Below are 22,692 nucleotides of genomic sequence, written 5' to 3' on the forward strand. Positions count from 1 at the left end.
CAGTTTCTACTGGTATTATGTTCCCCTACTGTTTTGTTTGTTTGTTTAATAGAATTTCACTATTGTAGCCCTGGCTGGCCTATGTAGACCAGGTTGGCTTCAGACTCACAGAGATCCACCTGCTGTCTGCTGAGATTAAAGGCAACTACCACCTTGCCTACCCAGAGTGCGGTTATTTTTGAGACAAGATTTTGTTAAGGTAAGCCAGCCTGGTCTGTGGTAATCCTTAGTCTCCCAAGGGCTGGAATTACAGGTACATGCCACCACACATGGCTATTTCACTTGTTTTGTTTGTGGTGAGGTCTCACTACACTGTCCATCATGACCTAGGACTTGCTATGTGCCCACCATGATCTCGCACTCATAATCTTCCTCTCCTGCCTTAGCCTCTTCAGCAGTGGCTCTCAACCTTCCTAATGTTATGACGTTTTAATACAGTTCCTCATGCTGTGGTGACCCCCAACCAAAAAATGTTTTGCTGCTTCATAACTGTTATTTTGCTACTGTTATGAATTGTAATGTAAATATCTGATATTCAAGATATCTAATATGTGGCCCTGTGAAAAGGTCATCACATCCCCAAAGGGGTCGTGATCCACAGGTTGAGAACCACTGCTCCTGAAAGTTGGTATCATAAATGTTTACTACCATGTCTGGCTTAAATATGGTGCCTTAACTATCTAGCCTTATTAAACATGCTCATATATTGTTGAAATAGAGTATTTTTAAATAAATATAGCAACTCTTCTCTAATATTAAGTTTTCATATCACTGAACCACTAAATTGTGAAATAAAATTTCAAAGTCACATGACTTTACCCAATTAAAAAATAAAATATATAAACTTGTAAAACTGGTTTATTTAGCAAACTATCTTGTGCAGTAAGTGTGTTTTTCTTTGGACTAGTTTACTATTATCAACAAGGTGGTGATTTGGGTTAAATGAGCTGATTAATTTGGGGGTAAAAGACACAGCAACAGTGCAGAAGGCCAGCCTGAGGAGTGCTGTGAGGGGTCTCACCAGAGGGAAGCACTTCTGAGGAGCAGCTTCAGCACCACATTGTTTGAGGTAGTCAGCCCAGTCGAAGTCCTGGCCCCGGAAGCCTACAGAGACAGAAGAGCAATGATTCACACCCAGTGTGCCTGCTGACTCTAGCACTCTGACAAGTGGTGCACCCACAACTCCTGATGCCATTTTCACCCATGTGGAGAGACACTCTATATACTTTTCATATTAAGATACTGAACCTAGGACTGCATATAGCTAATTTTATAAAACAGAATAACTCTGGGCAAATTGTAATATTATAATAAAATTCAAGAAATTAGTAAACTTCCAAATTTCAAATTACTTTTTTTTTTTTTTGGTTGTTCAAGACAGGGTTTCTCTGTGTAGCTTTGACTGCAAACTACATTTTTTTTAGCAGTATATTTGGATGGCTAGTTGCTGGCAATTTGCCAAGAATTTTTTAAAATTATACAGGATTTGGCTTTTATTTTTATTTATTATTATTATTATTATTATTGGTTTTTCAAGACAGTGTTTCTCTGTGTGGCCCTGGCTATCCTGGACTCACTTTGTAGAAGAGGCTAACTTTGAGTCACAGAGATCCACCTGCCTCTGCCTCCTGGAGTGCTGGGATTACAGGTGTGTGCCACCATGCCCAGCTAGGATTTATTTTGTATAAAGATATTTAGCATTACTTATTTTGTTAGTACATTTAATCAGTGAGAACTTTTCATTGATAAGGCTTTTTGCTTTCCTTAACATGTCTTAGCTAAAACCTATATAATGAATAAAAGAAAGAAAGAAAGAAAGAAAGAAAGAAAGAAAGAAAGAAAGAAAGAAAGAAAAGAAAGAAAGAGAGAGTCACATGTAGCTCAGGCTATTTTGGAACTCATGTAGCCAAGGCTGACCTTGAATTCTTGAACCTCCTATGTCTACCACCTTCCAAGTTCTAGTATTACAGACACGCCGCCACACCCTGGACTGATACAGTATCTTAATATTGTTTTCAGACTCATGTACCACAGAATCTAGCCAATATTCTCAGGGATGGAGAAGATAGTGTGCACGGGAATGAGACTGGATATGAGATCATTTCTAATGTCCCTACTAAAGTAGGATAATTACAGTTGACAAAAACTAACTGAACATCTCACACTACTAATAGAGAAGATTTTGACTGTTCGCAACACAAAGAAATGATATTTTATCTGACAGATGTCTATTAGCTTCAACCTGATTATTATACATTGAACTTATGTATTTAAACACTACCCTGTACTCCACAAACACACAGAGTGTGTCAATTAAGACATTTTAAAACTCTAAATGCTTATATAATGTGAAACATAAATTCAACTAAAACTAAAAGAAATCACCTCCAAACTAGTGTCTGACTCAGCCCCATCTGTATGGAAGGCCTGTGTGGCTAAGCCCACTTTATCTAAATTGCTGTCTCAGAGCTTAATCACAGGCTACTTAGAACTGTGTCTGCCTGCAGGCAACAGTCCCTGATATCTCTCTTCTTGCTCAAAAAGGGTCTCAGTTCTCCCTTTGACCCTATCTCACTTTCTGACAAAACAGTCTCCGACATGTTTCTTTCTTAACTTTTACTTTTATATATGTATAAGTACGTATGTGTGTGCGTGTATTCACACATGCATGCTGATACCTACAGAGTACAGAGCGGGTACCAGATACCTGAGAACTGGAGTTGAGGCAGCTGTGAGACCTGAGATGGATGCTGGGAACCTCTGCCCCTCTGGACTTCTGCAGAAGCAGCAAAGGCTCTTAGCCACTGTGCCATCTCTCAAGTCTCAAGGTCCCATTGTCATTTCCAGTTACATAACTCACTCTTCCGCCCTGTTTACAATGTAAATTGCCCAAAGCTCCTGCATCTTGAATACTTGTTTTGTCTTTTTCTTTTCTTTTCTTTTCTTTTTTTTTTTTAAGATTTATTTATTATTATGTATACAGGCCAGAAGAGGGCATCAGATCACATTATAGATGACAACATGTGGTTGCTGGGAATTGAACTCAGGACCTTTGGAAGAGCAGTCAGTGCTCTTAACCTCTGAGCCATCTCTCCAGCCCTGTTTTCTCTTTTTCACACAAAGGTAGCAAGCAGTATAAAGAACTTGGTATATCATGGACTTTCCTGCAAAGCCACAAGTTCCTAGTGTTAAGAGTTCAATGCTACTCCTTCCCTACAGGTGCTCCTATGTCCTGCTCACTGACGATAGACAACCTGGAAAGTTCTGTGGATGTTTTCTCCCATATACCTCTTGAAAGGCTAGATTATACCCATCTCTGCCTTCTCAGTGATAAATCCAATAAACGTCGCAACAAACTGTATAAATGCTCCCACCAGAAGGCCAAATACCATCTCTTACAAAGTTACAAGAACAACTAAACCAGCGGTTACTTGTCCTAGATCTTGATAGTAACGTCTGACTAGTCGCCTCCACAGCAAGTCCTTAACACCTAGAAAATCATCCACCTTCTAGCTCTGGCCCTAAAAAACCAGATCTAAACGCTCATAGTTGTCAAATCTACTATCAACCTTATACAAAAACAGACATATCTGGAAAGAGAGAATCTCAGCTGAGCAATGGCCTCCACCAGGCTGTCCTGTGGAAGAGTCTGTAAGGCATTTTCTTGATTAATAATTGATGTCGGAGGCCTAGCCTACTGTTGGCACTACCACTTCTGCATAGGTTGTCTTATGTTGTATAATAAATCAGTCCCAGCAAGCCATAAGGAGCAAACCATTAAGCAGAATTCCTTTATAGTCTCTACTTCAGTTTCTGCCTTGAGTTCCAGCCCAGGCTTCTTCCAGTGATGGGTTTTAAGTATAAGATGAAATAAACCCATTCCTCTCCAAAGTTGTTTTTGGTCCATGTCTTATTACAGCAACAGAGAAGCAAACTAGTAAACCCACCCCTGTGTCTTCCCAACAGATTCCAAAGGGAACAGACACAGGAATAGAAGCAGAATCCAGGCTTGAGCCTCTCCTTCTAGCTGACTAACTAATACATGTCAAAGAGTTAGAAAAAAAATACTAACACTTTTTTAGCTTGTGACTTCAAATATTACAGAATCAGCTAAGCATGGTGGCACACACTTTTAATTCCAACACTCAGGAGCCAGAGGCAGGAGGTGGAGCTCTGTGAGTTCAAGGCTAGCCTAGTCTATATAGCAAGTTCCAGGCCAGCCAGAGCCACATAGTAAGAACCTTCCTCAAGAAATAAATAAATAAAATTATGGAATCTAGATCTCATTTATCTTACATTGGACCTCCATAATACTCAAGACAGGAAGTATAAAAGATCTTGGTGAGCCCATGCCTTTAATCCCAGCACTCAGGAGGCAGAGGCAAGTGGATCTCTGTGAGTTCAAGGCCAGTCTGGTCTACAAAGTGATTCCAGGACAGCCAGGGCTATTACACAGAGAAACTCTGTCTTTAAAAACAAAAGCAAAAGCAAAAACAAAAACAAAAACAAGATCTTGGCAAAGCCACGCAGAATATACTTCAAGGACTAAGGCTAGCAGATCACAAATTTAAGGCCATCATGGGTCATATAGTTAATGTGAGGACACACTCAGCTACATAGTGAGACCCTACATAATTAGTAATGACAATAATAACCTTGAAAAACAACACAGAAGAACTCAAATCCATACCCGGAGGAGGGTTGATGTGTAAACCATTCTTCAGACTCCACTGCACAGGAAAGATGCCAGGACTGTGAGCATGGCACACAAATGATCGCCTTGTATGGTCTTCTGGCCGAAGGTCATCCATTTCCACTAGAAAGTACTTATCATCAAAAACCTGTATAATTAATAGATAAAACTGAAAATGGCTTTATGTGTATGATATATGAAATATGTTATGTATATATATGTGTGTGTGTGCATGTATGCAAACATGTATGTAACATATATATTTGTATTTGGTACAATCAATTGTTATATAAGTTCACTTATACTCACACTGGATTACTAAAACATTTAATAAATGTTAGCTCTACATCAGGTACTATTTTAGATAATAGCTTTTGTGGGATAGATTAAGCTTTGTCGCAGGTGGAAGCAGTCTTGGCGGGCTTTACCCTTAGGGCACACCATGAATACCTTGTGAGAGACTGTTTGGAGCCTTCCTGGGCTTGGAATTCAGGAAGCCTACCTAGGAACCCCACCGTGGCTATTGTTTTCCTAATTGACCCTCGAAGGGAGAAGGGACCGCCCTTTGCATATGACTGGGAAGAGGTAGAAGGAGAGAAGGAGAAGGCGCGGTGAGAGAGGAAAGGACCGGACCAGCTCATGGGACTGAGACACCTAAGGACCCGTCCTGCCGAACAGATTCCAGGAAGTTTTAATCTTCTGTCCCTTTAACCTTTTTTTCCTTCTTGTATATGCTAGTTGGGTTGTATAATAAAGTTTAATTGTTAATAAACTGAGCCAACAAGCTTTCATAGATTTACTAACTTTTACTTTTTGTAACAATCTAATGAGGTAGGTAAGTACTATATTCAACTCCATTTTTCAGGTAAGGAAAATGAATTTTGTTTTTCTCTATGTAATCTTGGCTGGCCTCCAACTCACAGAAATCCAGATGCCTCTGCCTTCCCAGCCCTGGGACCAAAACCAGGCACCACCACACCCAGCAGGAAAATGAATTTAAAGAAAGATAAAGTAATTTACTCCAAGTTACACAGTCAAGAAATTGCAAATCTGAACTCAAATCAAGTAACTTGGTTTAAAGCAAACTTTAGCTTAAGCTTAGCAAGGGGTCAACTACACTACCAACTTCAAGAGCTAGAATGAGAATTGCTGGGCGTCCGCTGGGTCCCACGCAGCCTGCACCTTTCCAGACCCCAGGGAGGCTGGCGGGCCCCGTCTCACTCTTGCTCTCTGTCTTAAAGACTTTTTTATTTCACTATGTACATGTGTGTCTGTCTATGTATAAGTGTCTATATGCCACATAGGTGCATGTGCGGAGAAGGCCCTAAAGCTGTAATTCCAAGTGGTTATAAGCCACAATACATGGTCTCATTGTGGAGTTCCTAACCCCTCCTGGTCCTTCCATACTCTCACTTTTTCATAAGACTCTCAGTGTTCCACCCAGAGTCCTGATGAGGGTCCCAGCCTCTGTCCTGATCCCCTCTGGCAAGACAGGTGCATCAGGACCCAGGAGGGCCTGCACAAACTGATGCACCAACTAAGGACAATGAGTGTGGAAAACCTAGACCCCCCTGTTCAGGCGTAGCTCCCCTCCCCTGTTAGAGGACTATGGGAGGGGAATAGGATGGAAGAGGGAGGAAGGAAAGTTACAGGAGGGAGTGAGGGGGTAAAATTGAGATGTAATATGAGTAAATTATAAATAAAGTAAATAAACACAGGAAAAAAAATAAGCCACAATACGTGGCTGCTGGGAACTAAACTCTGTCAAAAGCAGTAACTGCTCTTAACCACTGAGCCATTTCTCCCACTTCCAGAAAAGGTCTTAAGACTTTAGTTACAGGCTCAAAATTTCTCATTTCTCTGAGAATAATCTTCTACTAAGTCAAAGAAAATGTAAATCTCATCAAGTCAGATAATTAAGCATCCTAGCCACTATTTGCATGGTTATAACCACCTTGGGCTCTGCTTTCAGTAGACCTCTGCTCTAGTCCTAGACCAAGCACTATCCCTTCATGGTACGTCAGGAATTGTACCTTGACAATGTATTCAGCTCCTCTTAACAAGAGCCTCAATTTTGTCAGCTGCTGGAGAGACTACAGTCTGATTCCAGAATACATAGCTGTAGCTACCCTATTCATGATGCTAATTCTGTGAGTCCCACAGGTCTCTCTTTGCCCCCTAAATCCTCCTCCTGTTTAGATAAGTGGTAGAAACTGCCTGGATTAAGATTTTATAAACGCTGGGGCATAAATACTAGCCAAGTCCTTTCTAATTATACAAAGGAAGGAAGGCCTCCGAACAACATTCCCTCTACTACTCTGATGCCCTGACTCTGCTCTGCTTTGGCTGTACAGAACTACTAATCTCTGAAAGAGAAAGGGCACACAAACAAACTGTACAATACAATACAAGTATACAAAAGTGCTTCTGGCTTTACAATGAATTATATTAGTATAGCCTAAAGATCAAACCATCATAATTTACTCAACTAGTCACCCTGATGGCAATTCTTTCCAGAAGAATGATTACTCCCATTTCACCTTAGCAATTGTTGCAGGAGAAATCCCAAAAGGAGACCATGGGTCCACAGCTTCTAATTTCATATTTACAGAAAATTCATGGGTTCCAATAACTTGCTTATCCTGAAATGTATACAAAAAAAATAGTTATACATATCACATATTGATTAATTTACATTCACATGTTCCTGAACAGTGGTGATGGGTAATCTTTATTGCCAACCAGACTGAATTCGAATCCCTGGGTGACCGGGTGTGGTGGTGCACACCTTTAATCCCAGCACTCAGGAGCCAGAGGCAGGTGGATTGCTGTGAGTTCAAGGCCAGCTTGGTCTACAAGGTGAACCCAGGACAGCCAAGGCTAAGACAGCGAGACCAGGGTAGGTAAATCCCTGGATGGCATGCTTCTGGGTGTGAGTCTGAGGGTGTTTCCAGAGGTTTAACCCAGGAGGGATTACTACACTGAGAGTGGAGGGAACTGCCCTTTTGAACATGGCCCTAGACTGACTGAGCGCCAGCACTCATCTCTTTTGCCACCTGGCTGCACATATACTGTAACCAGACACCTCAAGTTCTTGTCTCATTGCTTCCCAGCCATAATGGTCTACCATCCCTTCAAACAAATGAGCCCAACTAAACCCTTCATTCCTTAGGCTGATTTTGTCACAGGTGTTTCATTACGGCAACAAGAAAGGTAATCTAGTTATTAAAATAACAAAACTGTTAAGCTTCTGGTAAATCCTGTAATTTTTTTTCTCCTAAAATCAACTCATAGACAGTATTCCTATCTACATCTAGAATACAACAAACATTTGGTGGGGGGGGAAGAAGTCAAATTTATTTCCTAACTAGTTATGGTTTTGTAGTTAAGACTAGATAAGAGAGCCAGGCGTGGTGGTGGTGGCACATGCCTTTAATCCCAGCACTCGGGAAGCAGAAGCAGGAGGATCGCTGTGAGTTCGAAGCCAGCCTGGTCTACAAAGCGAGTCCAGGACAGCCAAGATAACAGAGAAACCCTGTCTTGAAAAACCAAAAGAAAACAAAAACTAGATAAAAAGGCTGGACAGTGGTGACACACACCTTTAATCCTAGCACTCGGAGGCAGGCAGATCTCTAAATTCAAGATCAGCCTGTCTACAGAGTGAGCTCCAGGACGTCCATAGAGAAACCTTGTCTTGAAAAGCAAAGCAAGCAAACAAACAAAACAAACAAACACACACACACACACAAAAAAAAAGATTAGAAGCCCAGGCAGTGGTGGCACACACCGTTAATCCCAGTACTTGGGAGGCAAAAACAGGAGGATCTCTGTGAGCTCGAGGCCAGCCTGGTCTGCAAAGCGAGTCCAGGAAAGTCAGGGCTACACAGAGAAATCCTGTCTTGAAAGAAACAAAAGACACTCAATAGCTTTAAGAGGATCTGGAGAGAAACCCAGGTAACTGCTGGAAAACAAGGGTGATCAGGTCCCTCAGGTCTGACCCGTCCCTCCCACAGCAGAAGCCACAGTGATCTCTGCCTCAGGAGTATTCTTTGTTCTTTACCTCTCCTTTGCTACTCTGCAAGGAGTAACTTTGTATTTATCATGAGTTTCTGTTTCTACCTTAAATAAGTAAGAGGGTAATGGCTCTTCCTCTTTCACTTTGGCCAGAATCTCTTGCCAGTCAGCTTCATTTTTCAGATGCCTGATGGCTGTAGTGAGACAAAACAGCATGTTTTAAGAGGAGAAAACCTACACAGCCAAGCTTCTGAAAGCACTCACATAAACAGAAGCACCTTCTACCATGGATTGGAAAGGGTTCAGGCCTTTTACACCCACCTTCATACAAAAGAACCCGTAGTATTGGACTGTGCTTAAAAGGCCAGAAAATTAAAGTCTGGTAAAACAGCTACAGTAAAAGCAGAAGTATTGCTGTAGTCCATGAAATAATACAATGAATACTCGAACTGGATCACACAGAATTAAATGCAAGTGAGAGTGAAGTATTGGTTAGAGGAAAAGTCTAAGGTATAATCAGAATGTACACTAAATTATAAATGTAATAACCAAATCAAAGAGAAATATACACTTAATGTAACTGCTTTGTATAAATAGGAAACACTTTTTATGTGAATTAAGAAAGGCTTTCATAATATGTAGCATATATTTTCAGTCTCACAGATATTAATAATAAAACAATAATGGAAGTTTATAGGAAAATGCTATTACTCTTTACCTAATGGGGGCTGAAGTTCATATCCTTGCTGAGCAGCCCAACCAATGTGATGAAGAAATGGATCTAAGTAATACAACCAGTGTTCAAAACCATCACATCTTTCAAGTCCTTCATAACGCAGCTTTAGTCGTCCCCCAATGTTCTCCACAACAGTAACAACCCAAGTGCTTAAAGAGTCCCGAAAAGCTTGGCATTCTAGTCTGGATCCTGGAGCGATGAGATCTAAAGGATTCCTTCCATTGCGGAGCTATATATTAAAAACATGAAATTCGAAAGGTTAATGTTTCTTTTTAAAAGTCACGTTCTAAATTTTTTCAAACTAGCTTTCATATTGTTTTATTCACCCCAAGACAGTGGCACTAAATTACACTGCCTACAGATTGCCTCCCACAATATTACTTCTGGATGATATGAAAATGTTTTCATAAAGAAAACCTTACCTATGACACAATAGAATTATTTTAACAAATATCTCTAAATTATTATTTCATTTAGTAGCATTTTTTTAAAGATAGGTTTCTCTGTGTAGCCTTGGCATTCTGGAACTTGCTCCATAGACCAGGCTTGTTTGGAACTCAGACATCCACCTGCCTCTGCCTCCTAAGTGCTGGGACTAAAGGTGTGTGCCAATACTGCCTGGCTTCATTTAGTATACTTTTTTAAAAGATTTATTTATTAATTATGTATACACTGTTTTGCCTGTATATATGCCTGTGTGCCAGAAGAGGGCACCAGATCTCATTATAGATGGTTGTGAGCCACCATGTGGTTGCTGGGAGTTGAACTCAGGACCTCTGGAAGAGCAACCAGTGCTCTTAACCTCTGAGCCATCTCTCCAGGCCCCATTTAGTATAATTTTTAAAATGGAATTTTGTCTCTGATTGTGATAGCAAATATGATCATCATTAAAGAGAAAATCAAGCATGCCTACACTCTTCTATAATCCTACAGACTTAAAAAGACCATAGTGAATATTTGGTGTACACATTACACAAAAGTCAGTATCTACTTCTGCTTTTCTTAGTTTCGGTTCTTTTTTTCTTTTTTCCCCAAAATGTATCCTGTTTTTCACTTATTAGGTCTCAGATCTCTTTTTATTAGAGCAAATGTAAGCTTCCTCTACCTTTTCAATTCTTCTTAGTATTTTGCATGTAAGTGAGCAATAATGTACTCACTTCTGATGAAATTGTAATTGTTTCTGATTTTTTTTAACCCACTCCACAATGTTGTCATGAACACAGTAAAAACTTAGTTACGGGGAAAGGAAGGAAAAATACAGAGACTAGATCAACAGCTCAACAGTTAAGAGCATGCCTTGCCGAGGACTGTGTTTGGTTCCTAGTACCACATCAAGTGGCTCACTCTAGAAGATCTGATGCCCTCTCCTGGCCTCAACAGGCTCTCATAGCCATGTGTGCAAACTCCTGTGTACAGACACATACAAATATACATAACTAAACACAAACCATAAGCTGAGCATGGTAATGCATATCTTTAATCCTAGAACTCAAGAAGCAGAGGCAGATAAATTTCTGTGAGTTCAAGGTCACCATGGTCTACATAAGAAATTTGTGGCTAACCAGGGCTACACAGTGACACAGACAGACAGACAGACACACACACATACATACACACAGACACACACACACACACACACACAGACACACACACACACAGAAAAGAGACTGGAGGAAACGTAATTTGTACATCAGTTACCTTGGGTTAGAGTCCCTGAATATAGGAGTGGGAATGGAGTTAAATAACAAGAACATTAGTGAACTCATTCCACAGTCATCACTTACACACTTGACCATAGTTGTCGCTGGCCTAGAACTCATTATGTAGAGCAAGCTGGCCTTGAACTCAGAAATTTGCCTACCTCTGCTCCCTAGTACTGGGACCAAACAGTTTTTTCCTAGTATAAACTACTCTGTGAATCTTTTATATCTAGGTGTATAAAAGAACAAATGAACAAATGGAGGAATACATTAATAGTTTCAAGCTTCAAGATGGCAGAATCATGGTCAACACAGAGCAGGATATTTTATCTGCTCATTTTTCACAACCTCATTCATTCATTCATTCATTCACTTAATAATTACCAGGTGTTTGGATGTGCCAGGTCCTGGGTAAGGATAAAAAATTAATCTGAATAAAAAAAAAAACCTTTTAAAGTTGTTTGAAATAGCGTTCACAATGGGCATGAAAGTATGTATCAGTAGACCTTTCAAAGGCTAATGATTCAAAAGCTTCTCAAGTAGTAGTGCAACTGCTCAGACTAAATACTTCAACACTCATGCTTATGACTCTAATAACAAGTCTTCTTTTTCTTAAAAGTAGTAAGTTATCAATCAATTTTGGATTCCTTGCAAAGGTTTTCCATACTGGTTTAAGCAGTGATACTCACGCCCTCTAGCAAAGACACAGGAGGACCACAGGCTCCTATCAGGGTCTGCTGTAGAAATGCATTCCAATCAGACACTTTATCCCTGATGCCTAAATGAGGGAAGAAATGGTTATTGTTTGTGTCAGCCATAGAACACAAAGAAATGTGACATATAGAAACAGCTTAAAGGTATACTTTTCATTTAAAATTCAGTATTGAAAAGACAGAACAAAATAGCTGTAAAACTTCTCTATTCTTCATAGAGCCATGTTCTGGCTAGTCTTTGTCACGTTGATACAAGCTAGGGTCTTCTGGAAAAAAGAAACTTTAGTTGAGAAAATGTTCCCATCACAGAGGCCTGTATGGTTGATGTGGAAGGGCCCAGAGCACTGTGGGAGGTACCAACGCTGGGCGGGGAGTACTGAGTAAAGCACAGGGAGAGGGCCAGGAGCAATACTTCTCCATGGCCTCCACTTCAGTTCTTGCCTTGGCTCCTCTCAATGGACTGTAGCCAGTGGCGTCTCTACCAAATAATCCCTTTCCTGCTCAAACTGCTTTGACCATGGTCTCTGTCACAGCAATACAAACCAAACAAGGACAGCTGCTCTCTGGTTAGCTCAGTAACAACTGTATGTAAAACAGAGACTATGCGTTGAGTAATTCCCTTACCCGATTTTATTTTTTTAATTGCCTACTTCACTTTTGTTCAAAAAAAAAAAAATTCAAACATGAATTAAAAATAGAGAATGGAGTCTGGGTATAACAGTTCATGCTTTTAACCCAGTACTTTGCTTTTGCTCAAAGACAACTTGATCTGCAAAGCAAGTTCTAGGCCAGCCAGGGCTACACAGTGAGATACTGTCCCAACACGTGCACTCACGTACAGAGAGGGAGAGAGGAAATGGGGAGGGAGGGAGGGAGGACAATGAATCCTCATGCACTCAGGCTTCATGTTTTATATGGAGCAAGAGTTAACAAACTTGTAGGCTAAGTCAGGGCTGCTGTCCAGTTTTATAAGTAAAACATGACTGACACACGGCCATGCTGACTGTTGATGTTTCATCTGTGGCAGCCTTCAAACTGCAAGGGAAGGTGCAGCAGCTGTGATGGAGACCATATGATGAGGGACAGGCTCACTCTCTGGCCCTGAGCAGATCATTTGCCAAGCCCTAACTCATACCTTCACAATTGCTACTCCTATTCAATCAGTAATTACTTAGAAGTCAATTCTAAATATCATTATAAGTTAAATCAATATGTATGTCGCTAAACATTTATAAAGTAACTTTAAAATTTTTTATACATTTGAGTATTTGAATATGTGTGTGTGTATATATATATATATGCACCATGAATGTGCAGCACAGCACCCCATGGAAACCAAAAGTGGGTGTCAGATCCCCTGGGATAGGAGTTGAAGACTTTCAAGCTGGGATGTGGATGCTGGGAACTAAAACTGGGTCCTAAAGAAAGGGCAGCCAGTGTACTTAACTGCTTAGCCAACGCTATAGGCCCCAAATACCTTTTTACATAAACAGAACGTCACACGTTTAACAAGTTATTAATTCTTTAAAAGCAAATGTCTAGTTTATCTTCAAACTCCCTCAATCATATAAAAAATGATTTTAATTTATTTGATACTGCAAACAACTCATAATCAAAATTCCTTTTTGTCTGTAGGTTCATTTTTGTCTTTCCCTTCCCTCAACTTATTGGATTTTTTTGGTTTTTTGGGAGGGGTTTTAAAAAACGTTCTACATTTTATTACTAGACAAACCACACCCCAATTTTGACATGATCAAGTCTCCAGGTTAAAAATGCTGAACTCCATCTGGTAGGATCGATCAATGACCATGACTCAGTGTAAAGCCTCAGCCTTGCCATCCTGTGAATCCTTACAGACCCGCTTCAGTCTCCTGCAGTGTCTTCTCTTGGAGTGGTACCTGATTTTGTTACCACTTTTCATCCAAATCCATTGAGGAACAGGACGATTTTGCTTTTGTTTCTTGGCCAGGAATCACTTGAGACTATGAAAGTCTTGTGAGAAGCCATGGCGAGAAGCTGAGCCTGGTGCACAGTGCACGATGGCGGAGGAAAGGAGACGCAGAGGCCCTGGCCCCACTTTCCTGTAGCACACTTACTGAGACAAGAAGCCTCTCATCTTACGTAGTTTCTCCAGAATCTGTTCTCATCGTCTGTTTCCTTTTGGTGACCAGCTGTCCAACTACCCCTATGGTTTTTTTGTTTCTCTAGTCTGTTTACTGTGTTAGCCTTATATTCGCATACATGGGAAGTACAACTCCACTCAGTTATGACACTAGTCCTGCCTCTTCTATTTTCTACAAATCATGAGTTAGAGCCAGAGCTTGATCAAACTCGGGTCTGATTTTTCTGGAGAGGGGAGGGTAAAAACATTTCACAAGTGGAATTATATCCTTCCACAAAGTGGAACATAAGGTCTGGTTGTCTGTCCTTCTGTGACATTTATAGCTTTTTAACAAATTGTGTGTATACGCATGTGTGTTGCATGTGATGTAACTGTGTTTACAATTACCTGTAAGCACACACAGGAGGCAACAGAGAATGCCAGGTGTCTGTGCATCATTTTTTAACTTATTTCACTGATAATAACTCATATTCTCAGTTTTATTTATAACTCTTATTAAACCAACCAGAGAGTAGCTAGCACTAGTCCACTGTACTGGGGATACAAGCACATGTAGCCATATCCAGCTATTATGTGGGTCCTGGGCTCTGAACTAAGGTCCCTCAAGTTTGCACAGGAAACACTCTTACCCACTAGGCCATCTCCACAGCCCCTAACAGCTTTTAATTGTCACCACATAGATACTCTGACTCATAGGGGGGGAGGGAGTGTTAAAATGGCAAAAATAGTAAAATTCTATCATTATTTGTTCATCAGTTAAACAAAATATTTCTTTAAAGAAGAACTTCTCTTTATAAAATATTTGATGAACTTGAAGTAAAATTTATGAAAAGAAATCAGGCTGTAGGTAGATCTCTTTGAGCTCAAGTCCAGCCTCATCTACCAAGTCCAGGAAAGCCAGAGAAGCTCTGTCTCAAAAAACCAAAGAGAAAAAAGAAAAAGAATAAAGAAATCATGCTATATGGATGAATTTTTTATCCTTTCTCCATATTTCCTTTTAAAATAATCAGTTGGTTTCCTGGCATCTTCCAAAGTCCACCAGTGAAATTTTTGTTTACAAATTTTACTATTAAGTCATAAACAAATATATAATTGGTGCCACTGCAGTTATTGTCCTTATTAATGCCCAAAGTGTCTCTTTAGTCAGAGGATGTCCCTTCAGGCTGATTCCTGAGCCCTTTTTTTCTGACAGTCACAACAGTATAACAAGATATTTCTGGCTCATTTGCACATTTCCTAACCCAAATCAGAACCAGCTGCTTGTGCTTCCTGAGTGCTGGGATTAAAGGGAGAACCATCACTGCCTGGCCTAGACAGAAACTTACTCTTGACACATGACAAAAGAAAGCAACATGTAACTCAGAGCTTCCCTTTTTTCTAAAAATGTTAGCATTATTAGTAAAAGTAAAAAGATCTGAACTAAATAATAGCATTTTGCTAGATTTACTTTTCTGATATTGGCATTTTTCTTTTTTTTTTAATTTTATTTAATTTATTCAGATTGCAACTAAATTGTTTCCCCTCACGTGTATCTTCCCATCCCCCCCCCCTCTTTCATCCTAGTCCCCTCCCCTAGGTCTGTGACAGAAGGGGACCTGGTCCCCCACTGTAAGATCACAGCCTATCAGGTCTCATCCCGGTAGCCTGCTTCCTCTTCCTCTAAGTGTCACCAGGTCTCCCCACCAAGGGGAAGTGGTCAAATAGGGGGCACCAGAGTTCATGTCCAAGTCAGTCCCTATTCTCCATACAACTGTGGAGAATCTGCTGTCCATTTGGCTAGATCTGGATAGCTGTTCTAGGTATACGCATGCATTGTCCTTGGTTAGTACAGCAGTTTGAGCACTACTTATGAATGTGTTCTTTTTAGAATTACATTAAAGTTTCTATGAGTAAAAAAGGCAACCTCTCTAAAGTCAATTCTCAAACAGTTCTTTAAAGACGCCAGCAGGGGTAGAGAGAAAGGGTAAAGCCAAGGTGGTAAAACATCAACAATTGGAAAGACTTCACAGTCATCAAGAATTTTGTATACTATTCTTACAAATGTCATATAAATCTGAAACTAAATCAAAATACAAAGTTATAAATATAAAAAGTCCTAAGTTTTCTTGATCTATTAATCTCTCTTCCTTTCTTCACCGTTATCTCCTTTTAAAAAAAATATTTTTGTTTTTGTTTTTCAAGACAAGGTTTCTCTATGTAGCCTTGGCTGTCCTAGACTCACTTTGTAGACCAGGCTGGCCTCAAACTCACAGGGATCCACCTGCCTCTGCCTCGCGAGTGCTGGGATTAAAGGTGTGTGACACCATGCCTGGCTAGTTTTTAATTTCTATAAAGCAACTTCAGGACAGACAAGGCTACACAGAGAAACCCTGTCTCAAAAAACCAAAAAATAAAAACCTAGGTTGGTTTTTTCTTTTTAACATTTACTTACATTATTTTAAACATTGAATGTTTTTGCCCATGTATACATTTGTGTACCACATGCCTTCCTGGTGTCCACAGAAGTCAGAAGAGGCCACTAGATTCCTTGGTATTGGAGTTTTGAGCTACCATGTGGGCACTGGAAATTAAACCCATGTTCTCTGCAAAAGCAGCAAGTGCTCTAAACCACTAAACCACTGAGCCACCTCTCCAGCCCCTTTCCCTTTTAAATTTATTTTAATTTTTTTGGTCCTTTGTAACTCCCTCCAGTGTAATGTATGGCCTTCTTAAGTAGGGTACCTTCCTGGGACAGAGCTTCAGTCAGCTTATTTAGAAATGCATAGTGCCTTGTATGTTACCTAATAATCCCAGCATTTGCAAGGCTGAGGCAACAAAGGCTTGCCAAGTTTGAGGCTAGCCTGTGCTCTTAAAAGGAGTGAAAGTTAAAGAGAAAATAAAAACGGAACTTGGGAATGGTGTCACAGGTCTAAAATCTCAGTTATGTGGGAGGTTTTCAAGTTCAAGACCGACCTAGACTCAAGAGTTACACCCTGCCTCCACAAAAAAGGCTGGTAAGGGGACTGCGTATACAATCTGGCCTGCAATCTCATCAGGTATGGTGGCATATGCCTGTAATACGAGCTCTCATGATGATTATGAGTTTGAGGCCAGCCTGAGCTACACTGTGATATGTTGTCTTAAACACACACACACACACACACACACACACACACACACACACACACACACGGACTAGACTCTATCTAGGAAGAAGACTTCTTTAATCAGATTTATAAAGGTTCTGTTTTCAATCCCCAGAAGAACAACAAGAAACTCCCAAATCAGAAAAACAAAAACAAAACAGCAACAACCAGCAGGCACCAAGTCCCAACTCATATAGCCTAAGTCTGAAAAGATGAGAAACTATGGTTTTGATGACCATTAAAAAAAAAAAGGTAGTGGTAGTGCACGCCTTTAGTCCCAGACTCAAGAGGCAGAGGCAGGAAGATTCTGTAAGTCTGTAAGTTCCAGGCTAGCTTGGTCCACAAAACAAGTCCAGGATATCCAGGGCTACACAAAGAAATCCTGTCTTGAAAAACCAAAACCAAAACAAAACTTGATAGTTTATAGAGAAAAAAACTAATAGGAAATTACAGGGCCAGAGGCTCAGTTGTTGGAGCTCTTGTCTAGAACACACAGAGCACTGGGTTGCAAAAATGAAGCCTAGCAAATGCTTGGAATGCCAGCATTCAGGAGGTAGAGTAAGGAGGGTTGTAAATTCAAGGTCATTCATGGCTACATAGCAAAGTCAAGGCCAACTAGAGCTACAGGAGACAACGTCTCAAAGACTAAATAATAAAAATAAGGGGCTGGTGAGATCGCTCAGCAGTTAAGAGCACTCACTGGCTGCTCTTCCGTAGGACCCAGGTTCAATTCCCAGCACCCGCACAGCAGCTCACAAACAGCTCTAACTCCAGTCCCAAAGGAACTAACAGTCTCTTTAGGCTTCTTTGATTCAGTAGAACAAGGGTCCTGCTTCCTCTCAGAAGAGGTGCTCTCTGAAGAAGCCTCAGCCAAAGGAGGACCCAGAAAGTCTGAGCCTCTCAGCACAACCTCTCAACAGATCTCTGGTTTCTCTCTGAGAGACAGACTAATGAGAACTATGAAAGGCCTGCTGAGTGCTGGGTCTGGCGGCACGTGTCTGTAAGCCAGCTACTCAGGAAGGAGAGGCAAGAGGATGGCAAGCTGAAGGCCAGTCTGGGCTACACACTGAATGAAAGTATAACCTAGGCCAATCTGTCTCAAAACAAAAAAGTTTTTAATAGGGGGAAGGGGCTGGAGAGATGTCTCAGCAGTTAAAAGCACTGACTGTTCTATTACAGGGCCTGAGTTTGATTACTTGGCACCTCTCAACTGTATGTAACTACAGTTCTGGCATCCATGCACATACCCCACTAAGGCATACACGCCTGAATACTTACAGACACAAACACACAGTTTAAAAACAAGTCTAAATGTTAAAATAACAAGATAAATCATAGAGAATGTGATATTACTTTAGAAACAGGGAAATATGCATTACTTCCTATAAAAACTTTCATTCAAAATGTTAGCCTAAAAAGCTTAAGACTGAAAAACTTAAGACAATGGCCAATCTCAATTTTCTCACAGCAATATTTCATCACACCTTGAAAAGAAGTACTTTACTACCTTCTGGGGCTTCAAGGGCCTTCTTATTCTGCCGACACCACCCGATGGGGAAGAGGCCAGCTTTCCTGATATCGCACCAGAAGTCTGCTTTCCGATCTTCCCCATAGCCTTCGTAACGGAGCAGGAGCAGCTGCTCACAGGCAGTGATGACGGTGGCAACCCAGTACGTCTCAGGATCTGTGCTCACAGCTACCTCCAGCTTCATCCCAGGAGCAAATCCATTTTGCAAACGTATGTCCACCTGAAGACAGAAATGTTATTAGGTACCAGACAAACATATTACATGAGTGTTTCTCTGCCCCAAATTCCTTTTAAAGACTTAACATTTCTTTCTGAAGCACTAAATGCCAGTAAAATCTTCTCGAGGAAAACCTGAGAAATTCCAATTATAACTCATAGCAGTGGTCTAGACAAAGCAGAAGTAGCTACAGGGCCCAGTCCTACATGACAGTGATGGAACTTGGTATTTTCAACAACACAGTCTATTATGACTATATAAAAAGTGTCTTCTAGAAAGCATAAATATTACTAAACATTCACATTTCATAACCTTCAACATGTCTTCAAGAGTGATTTCCATAGAGAGAAATAACAAAAGTCATAGAGATAGTAAGTGAGTAGCACTAGTAATGTTATATACTATCTGCATGCAGGAAGGCATACTCCAGTGCCAAGGTCTATGCTTCTGTCAGCTATTATAATACAGTCTTCCAATTGAGATAAAAGGCTAACATGGTGACAGAGGTAGGGATTAGCAATTCGAAAGTACATTAAAATTAAGTATATGAGCACACTATGGATAATAGCAATCACTGTGGGAGAAGTTACAAATAAAAACGAGGTGGGGGAAACTGGAGTGGATCCTTTCATTCTGGACTGGAAACATAAGTATCTAAATAAGAATATAGTAACTGATAAGAAAGCAGTATAGTAAGTATATGTATATTTCTTAACTCCAAATTCAGAGGACTACAGATATAGAAGTAAACAAATCATTGCCCAAATCTTGGTTTTTACACATCATCTTTCAATAAACAAGAACAGGGGATCAAGCTACTGGTAACAATTCTGAAAAAATAAAAATACAGTAAGAGCCTGAAATGTCTTGATGTATCAAACAGAAATAATCAAAACAATGATGGGCATATGTCAAAAGGAAACAAAAGATGGCTAAAAAGATCTCCCAATGGAGACAGTAGCAAACCAAAAGATAAATATAGAAAAAAAAAAGAAGGAAAAATATGGGCATGTGGTTCTGAACTAGTCCCAGCACTCAAGACCCCGAGGCAGGAGGAACATGAGCTCTAAGCCTGCCTGAACTACGTAATGAGACCTTACCTCAAAATTAAATAAATACAATGGAATGAACATAACTGTCATCAGACAAATATCATATAAATAAGCACAGCAAGCAAAAACATTACTGACAGATGCTAAAACTGCTATGATAAATCAAGGCACCTGCCACCAACCCTGGCTGCCTGAGTTCAGTCCCTGCAGAGCCCCGCAGGTTGCTCTCTAGCCTCCAGACATGCACTGTGCACACCAGCGCACAAGTAAGTAAAGATGTAATTAAAACAATTAAAGCAAATGGAAATGAAGTAAAAAAAAAAATCACTGGAAAATGAGAGTGTAGTCCTTAATAAACCAAAAAAGCCAAGTCTCGTGCTCTTTTCTTTTAAAATAAATCTATAGTTTTCTTAAAATAAAAACTGAAAATATAGTATGAAATTCACATTCAAAAGGTTTTTTCTCAGAAATCTAGCACACACCAAAGAGGATTTTACACCGTCTCTCTAGGCTAGGTCTATACAACACCGAGAACTGACGGATCTCGTGAATCAAGACACAGTGTGTTGACTGAGTTACTTTGAAGATTCTGTTGTGTATTTTCAAGGGAACCAGTACTCCAACATGTGCAGGTAATTTTTTGAGACCACGGCTTTGGAAGTTATTCAACCCTTAAACTGACTCAACTAAGCTTGTGCTGCCTGTGACTGAATCTTGCCAGTAAGAATTTCAGAGCTTAAAGTTCAAAAAGCAAGGAAACAAGAGTTTCTCTCCTAGCCAGGTGTGGTGGTGCACACCTTTAATCCCAGCGCACAGAGAGGCAAAGGCAGATAAGCTGCTCTGAGTTTGAGGCCAGCCTGGTTTACAAAGAGAGTTCAGGACAGCCAAGGCTACACAGAGAAATCCTGTCTGGAAAAAACCACCAACAGTTTCTATCCTAAGAGCACAGCCCCACCACCACCCGTGCCTCCTCAGCTCTCCTGCAATGCGTCAGGCAGAGGTTCTGCCTGACAAACTGACACCATAGCTGTTTTGCAAGTCTCCTGTTGAAGGAATTACTACCACCGACTCTGACTGGTCTGCCTGTCTTCTCTGCAGTAAAGAATTTCCTTCAGAGGAGTCTTCATCTTCCACATGGCACCTTGTTAACTCAGAAGCTAGCTTTGTCCTTTGAGAACACAGCTCAGGCAGAGAGCACCTTAGCTGGAGGGTTGGGGTCATTTAATTACAGCAAGTACGCAGTTTTTCAGTCCTCATTTTCAGTGCCAATGAAATCTTGTGAAAAATAAAATATTCTGAACACAGGAACCATACTGTTAGATAATTGTTTTTTTTTTATATGATTTTACCATTCTCCTAATCAGCCCTAAATTTAAAAATAATCCTTTCCACTCCAGGTGTGGTGGTACATGCCTTTAATCCCAGGTGGAGGCAGACAGATCTCTGTGAGTTGGAGGCCAGCCTGGTCTACAAAGCAAGTCCAGGACAGCCAGGGCTATTGCACAAGAAATCTTATCTCAAAAAGCAAAAATCAAACAAAAATCCTACTCAATCTTCCTTTCTCCTCATCCCATCCTTCCTACTCCCAGCTACATTTTACAATTACAATTTACAACTAATATTACACTTTACCCCCAATTTCTGAGAGAAAAAAGATACTACCCATCATCAAAAAGCATCTCTACAAATCAAAGCCTTCTTTCTGACAGTGTGAACTCTGGGGTTTCATGAAGTTCCAATTCTCCACCTGCCCAGCATTTGGACTGCAGGTTTATGCAAGCATGCCTGACTTTTTATGTGGGTACTAGAGATCTGAACTGAGGTCTTCATACTTGTATGTCAAGCATCATACTAAATGAGGCATCTTCCCAGGCCCGGACTTTCTTTTATTATTAATGTTTTACTGATAAAATTAAACAAGTTTTATTTTAACATTTCCATACATCTGTGTCAGTGTACTTTGTTCATACCCCTACCTCCAGCAAAAGGGTCATGTGTTCTCTCTGTCTGTCTATCTTTTAAGACAGGGCTTCTTTGTGTAGCCTTGGCTGGCCTCAAACTCTAAACAAATCTGCCTGCCTGAGTGCTACGATCACAGGAGTGCACCACTGCACCTGGCTAGATCAAATTTTCTTAATGAGAGTAGCAGGAAGAAAGAAAAAGGAAAACCATTTAAATCTTTTCAAGTATCCTAACTTAAAATACTTTTGAGTCCACTTACGCAGAAGGTGGTACCGGGGTACGCAGAAGGTAAGGGTACTGCTGTTACAGGCCTGACCCTGCTGTTCTGTTGAAGAATGTAGACCACTTTGGGATTCTGGACTAGGAAAGTGGTTGAGTACTATAAACAAGGCTTAACGGGGCATCCTAGTAGGAGTTTAAATGACAACAGTGCTGAGATAAGTGTGAATTATAGAGGCTCAGCTCAAGGGTTTCAGAGGTGAACAATTATTATCAACTGGGATAGAGACCATTCTTGGATTTTTCAGCAAAGAATGTGACTATGTTTTGCCCTTGTCCTGAGAATCTTTATGAAGCTAAATTTAAGAGTTTTAGACAAATTTCATTGGCAGAGGAGAGTTCATGACAGCCTAATACTGACTCAGTCAGTTGTTATTTATAATCACTCATATGCAGATCCATAATGAAAAAGATCAAACCAGGCAAAAAAAAAAAATGTACACTTTGAGGAGAAAAAGCACCAGAAAATTTAATGTTGGAGCCATGGTATGTGCTGAAAGAAATAAGGAGAAATGGAATAAGGGAGTAGTGCTGTCCAGGTATGACCTCTT

The 22,692-nt window shown here is 40.4% G+C and overlaps 1 protein-coding gene across 4 annotated transcripts in view; it reads right to left on the reverse strand.

Moving 5' to 3' along the window:
- Nucleotides 1-22,692, reverse strand: part of SFMBT1 (Scm like with four mbt domains 1) — a 99,976-nt gene that overhangs the window by 23,346 nt on the left and 53,938 nt on the right. For all 4 annotated transcript variants that reach the window (XM_084796194.1, XM_084796192.1, XM_084796193.1 and 1 more), the window contains exons 4-10: nucleotides 18,611-18,851; nucleotides 11,833-11,921; nucleotides 9,426-9,672; nucleotides 8,813-8,901; nucleotides 7,234-7,335; nucleotides 4,691-4,841; nucleotides 1,022-1,104 (exon numbers count right to left, since the gene is read on the reverse strand). In XM_084796194.1, the coding sequence (XP_084652320.1) occupies nucleotides 1,022-1,104; nucleotides 4,691-4,841; nucleotides 7,234-7,335; nucleotides 8,813-8,901; nucleotides 9,426-9,672; nucleotides 11,833-11,921; nucleotides 18,611-18,851 (1,002 nt within the window). The remainder of the gene's footprint in view (nucleotides 1-1,021; nucleotides 1,105-4,690; nucleotides 4,842-7,233; nucleotides 7,336-8,812; nucleotides 8,902-9,425; nucleotides 9,673-11,832; nucleotides 11,922-18,610; nucleotides 18,852-22,692) is intronic.

The sequence above is a fragment of the Acomys minous genome (assembly GCF_964271855.1).
Source record: "Acomys minous genome assembly, chromosome: 9".
In the NCBI taxonomy this organism is placed as follows: domain Eukaryota; kingdom Metazoa; phylum Chordata; class Mammalia; order Rodentia; family Muridae; genus Acomys; species Acomys minous.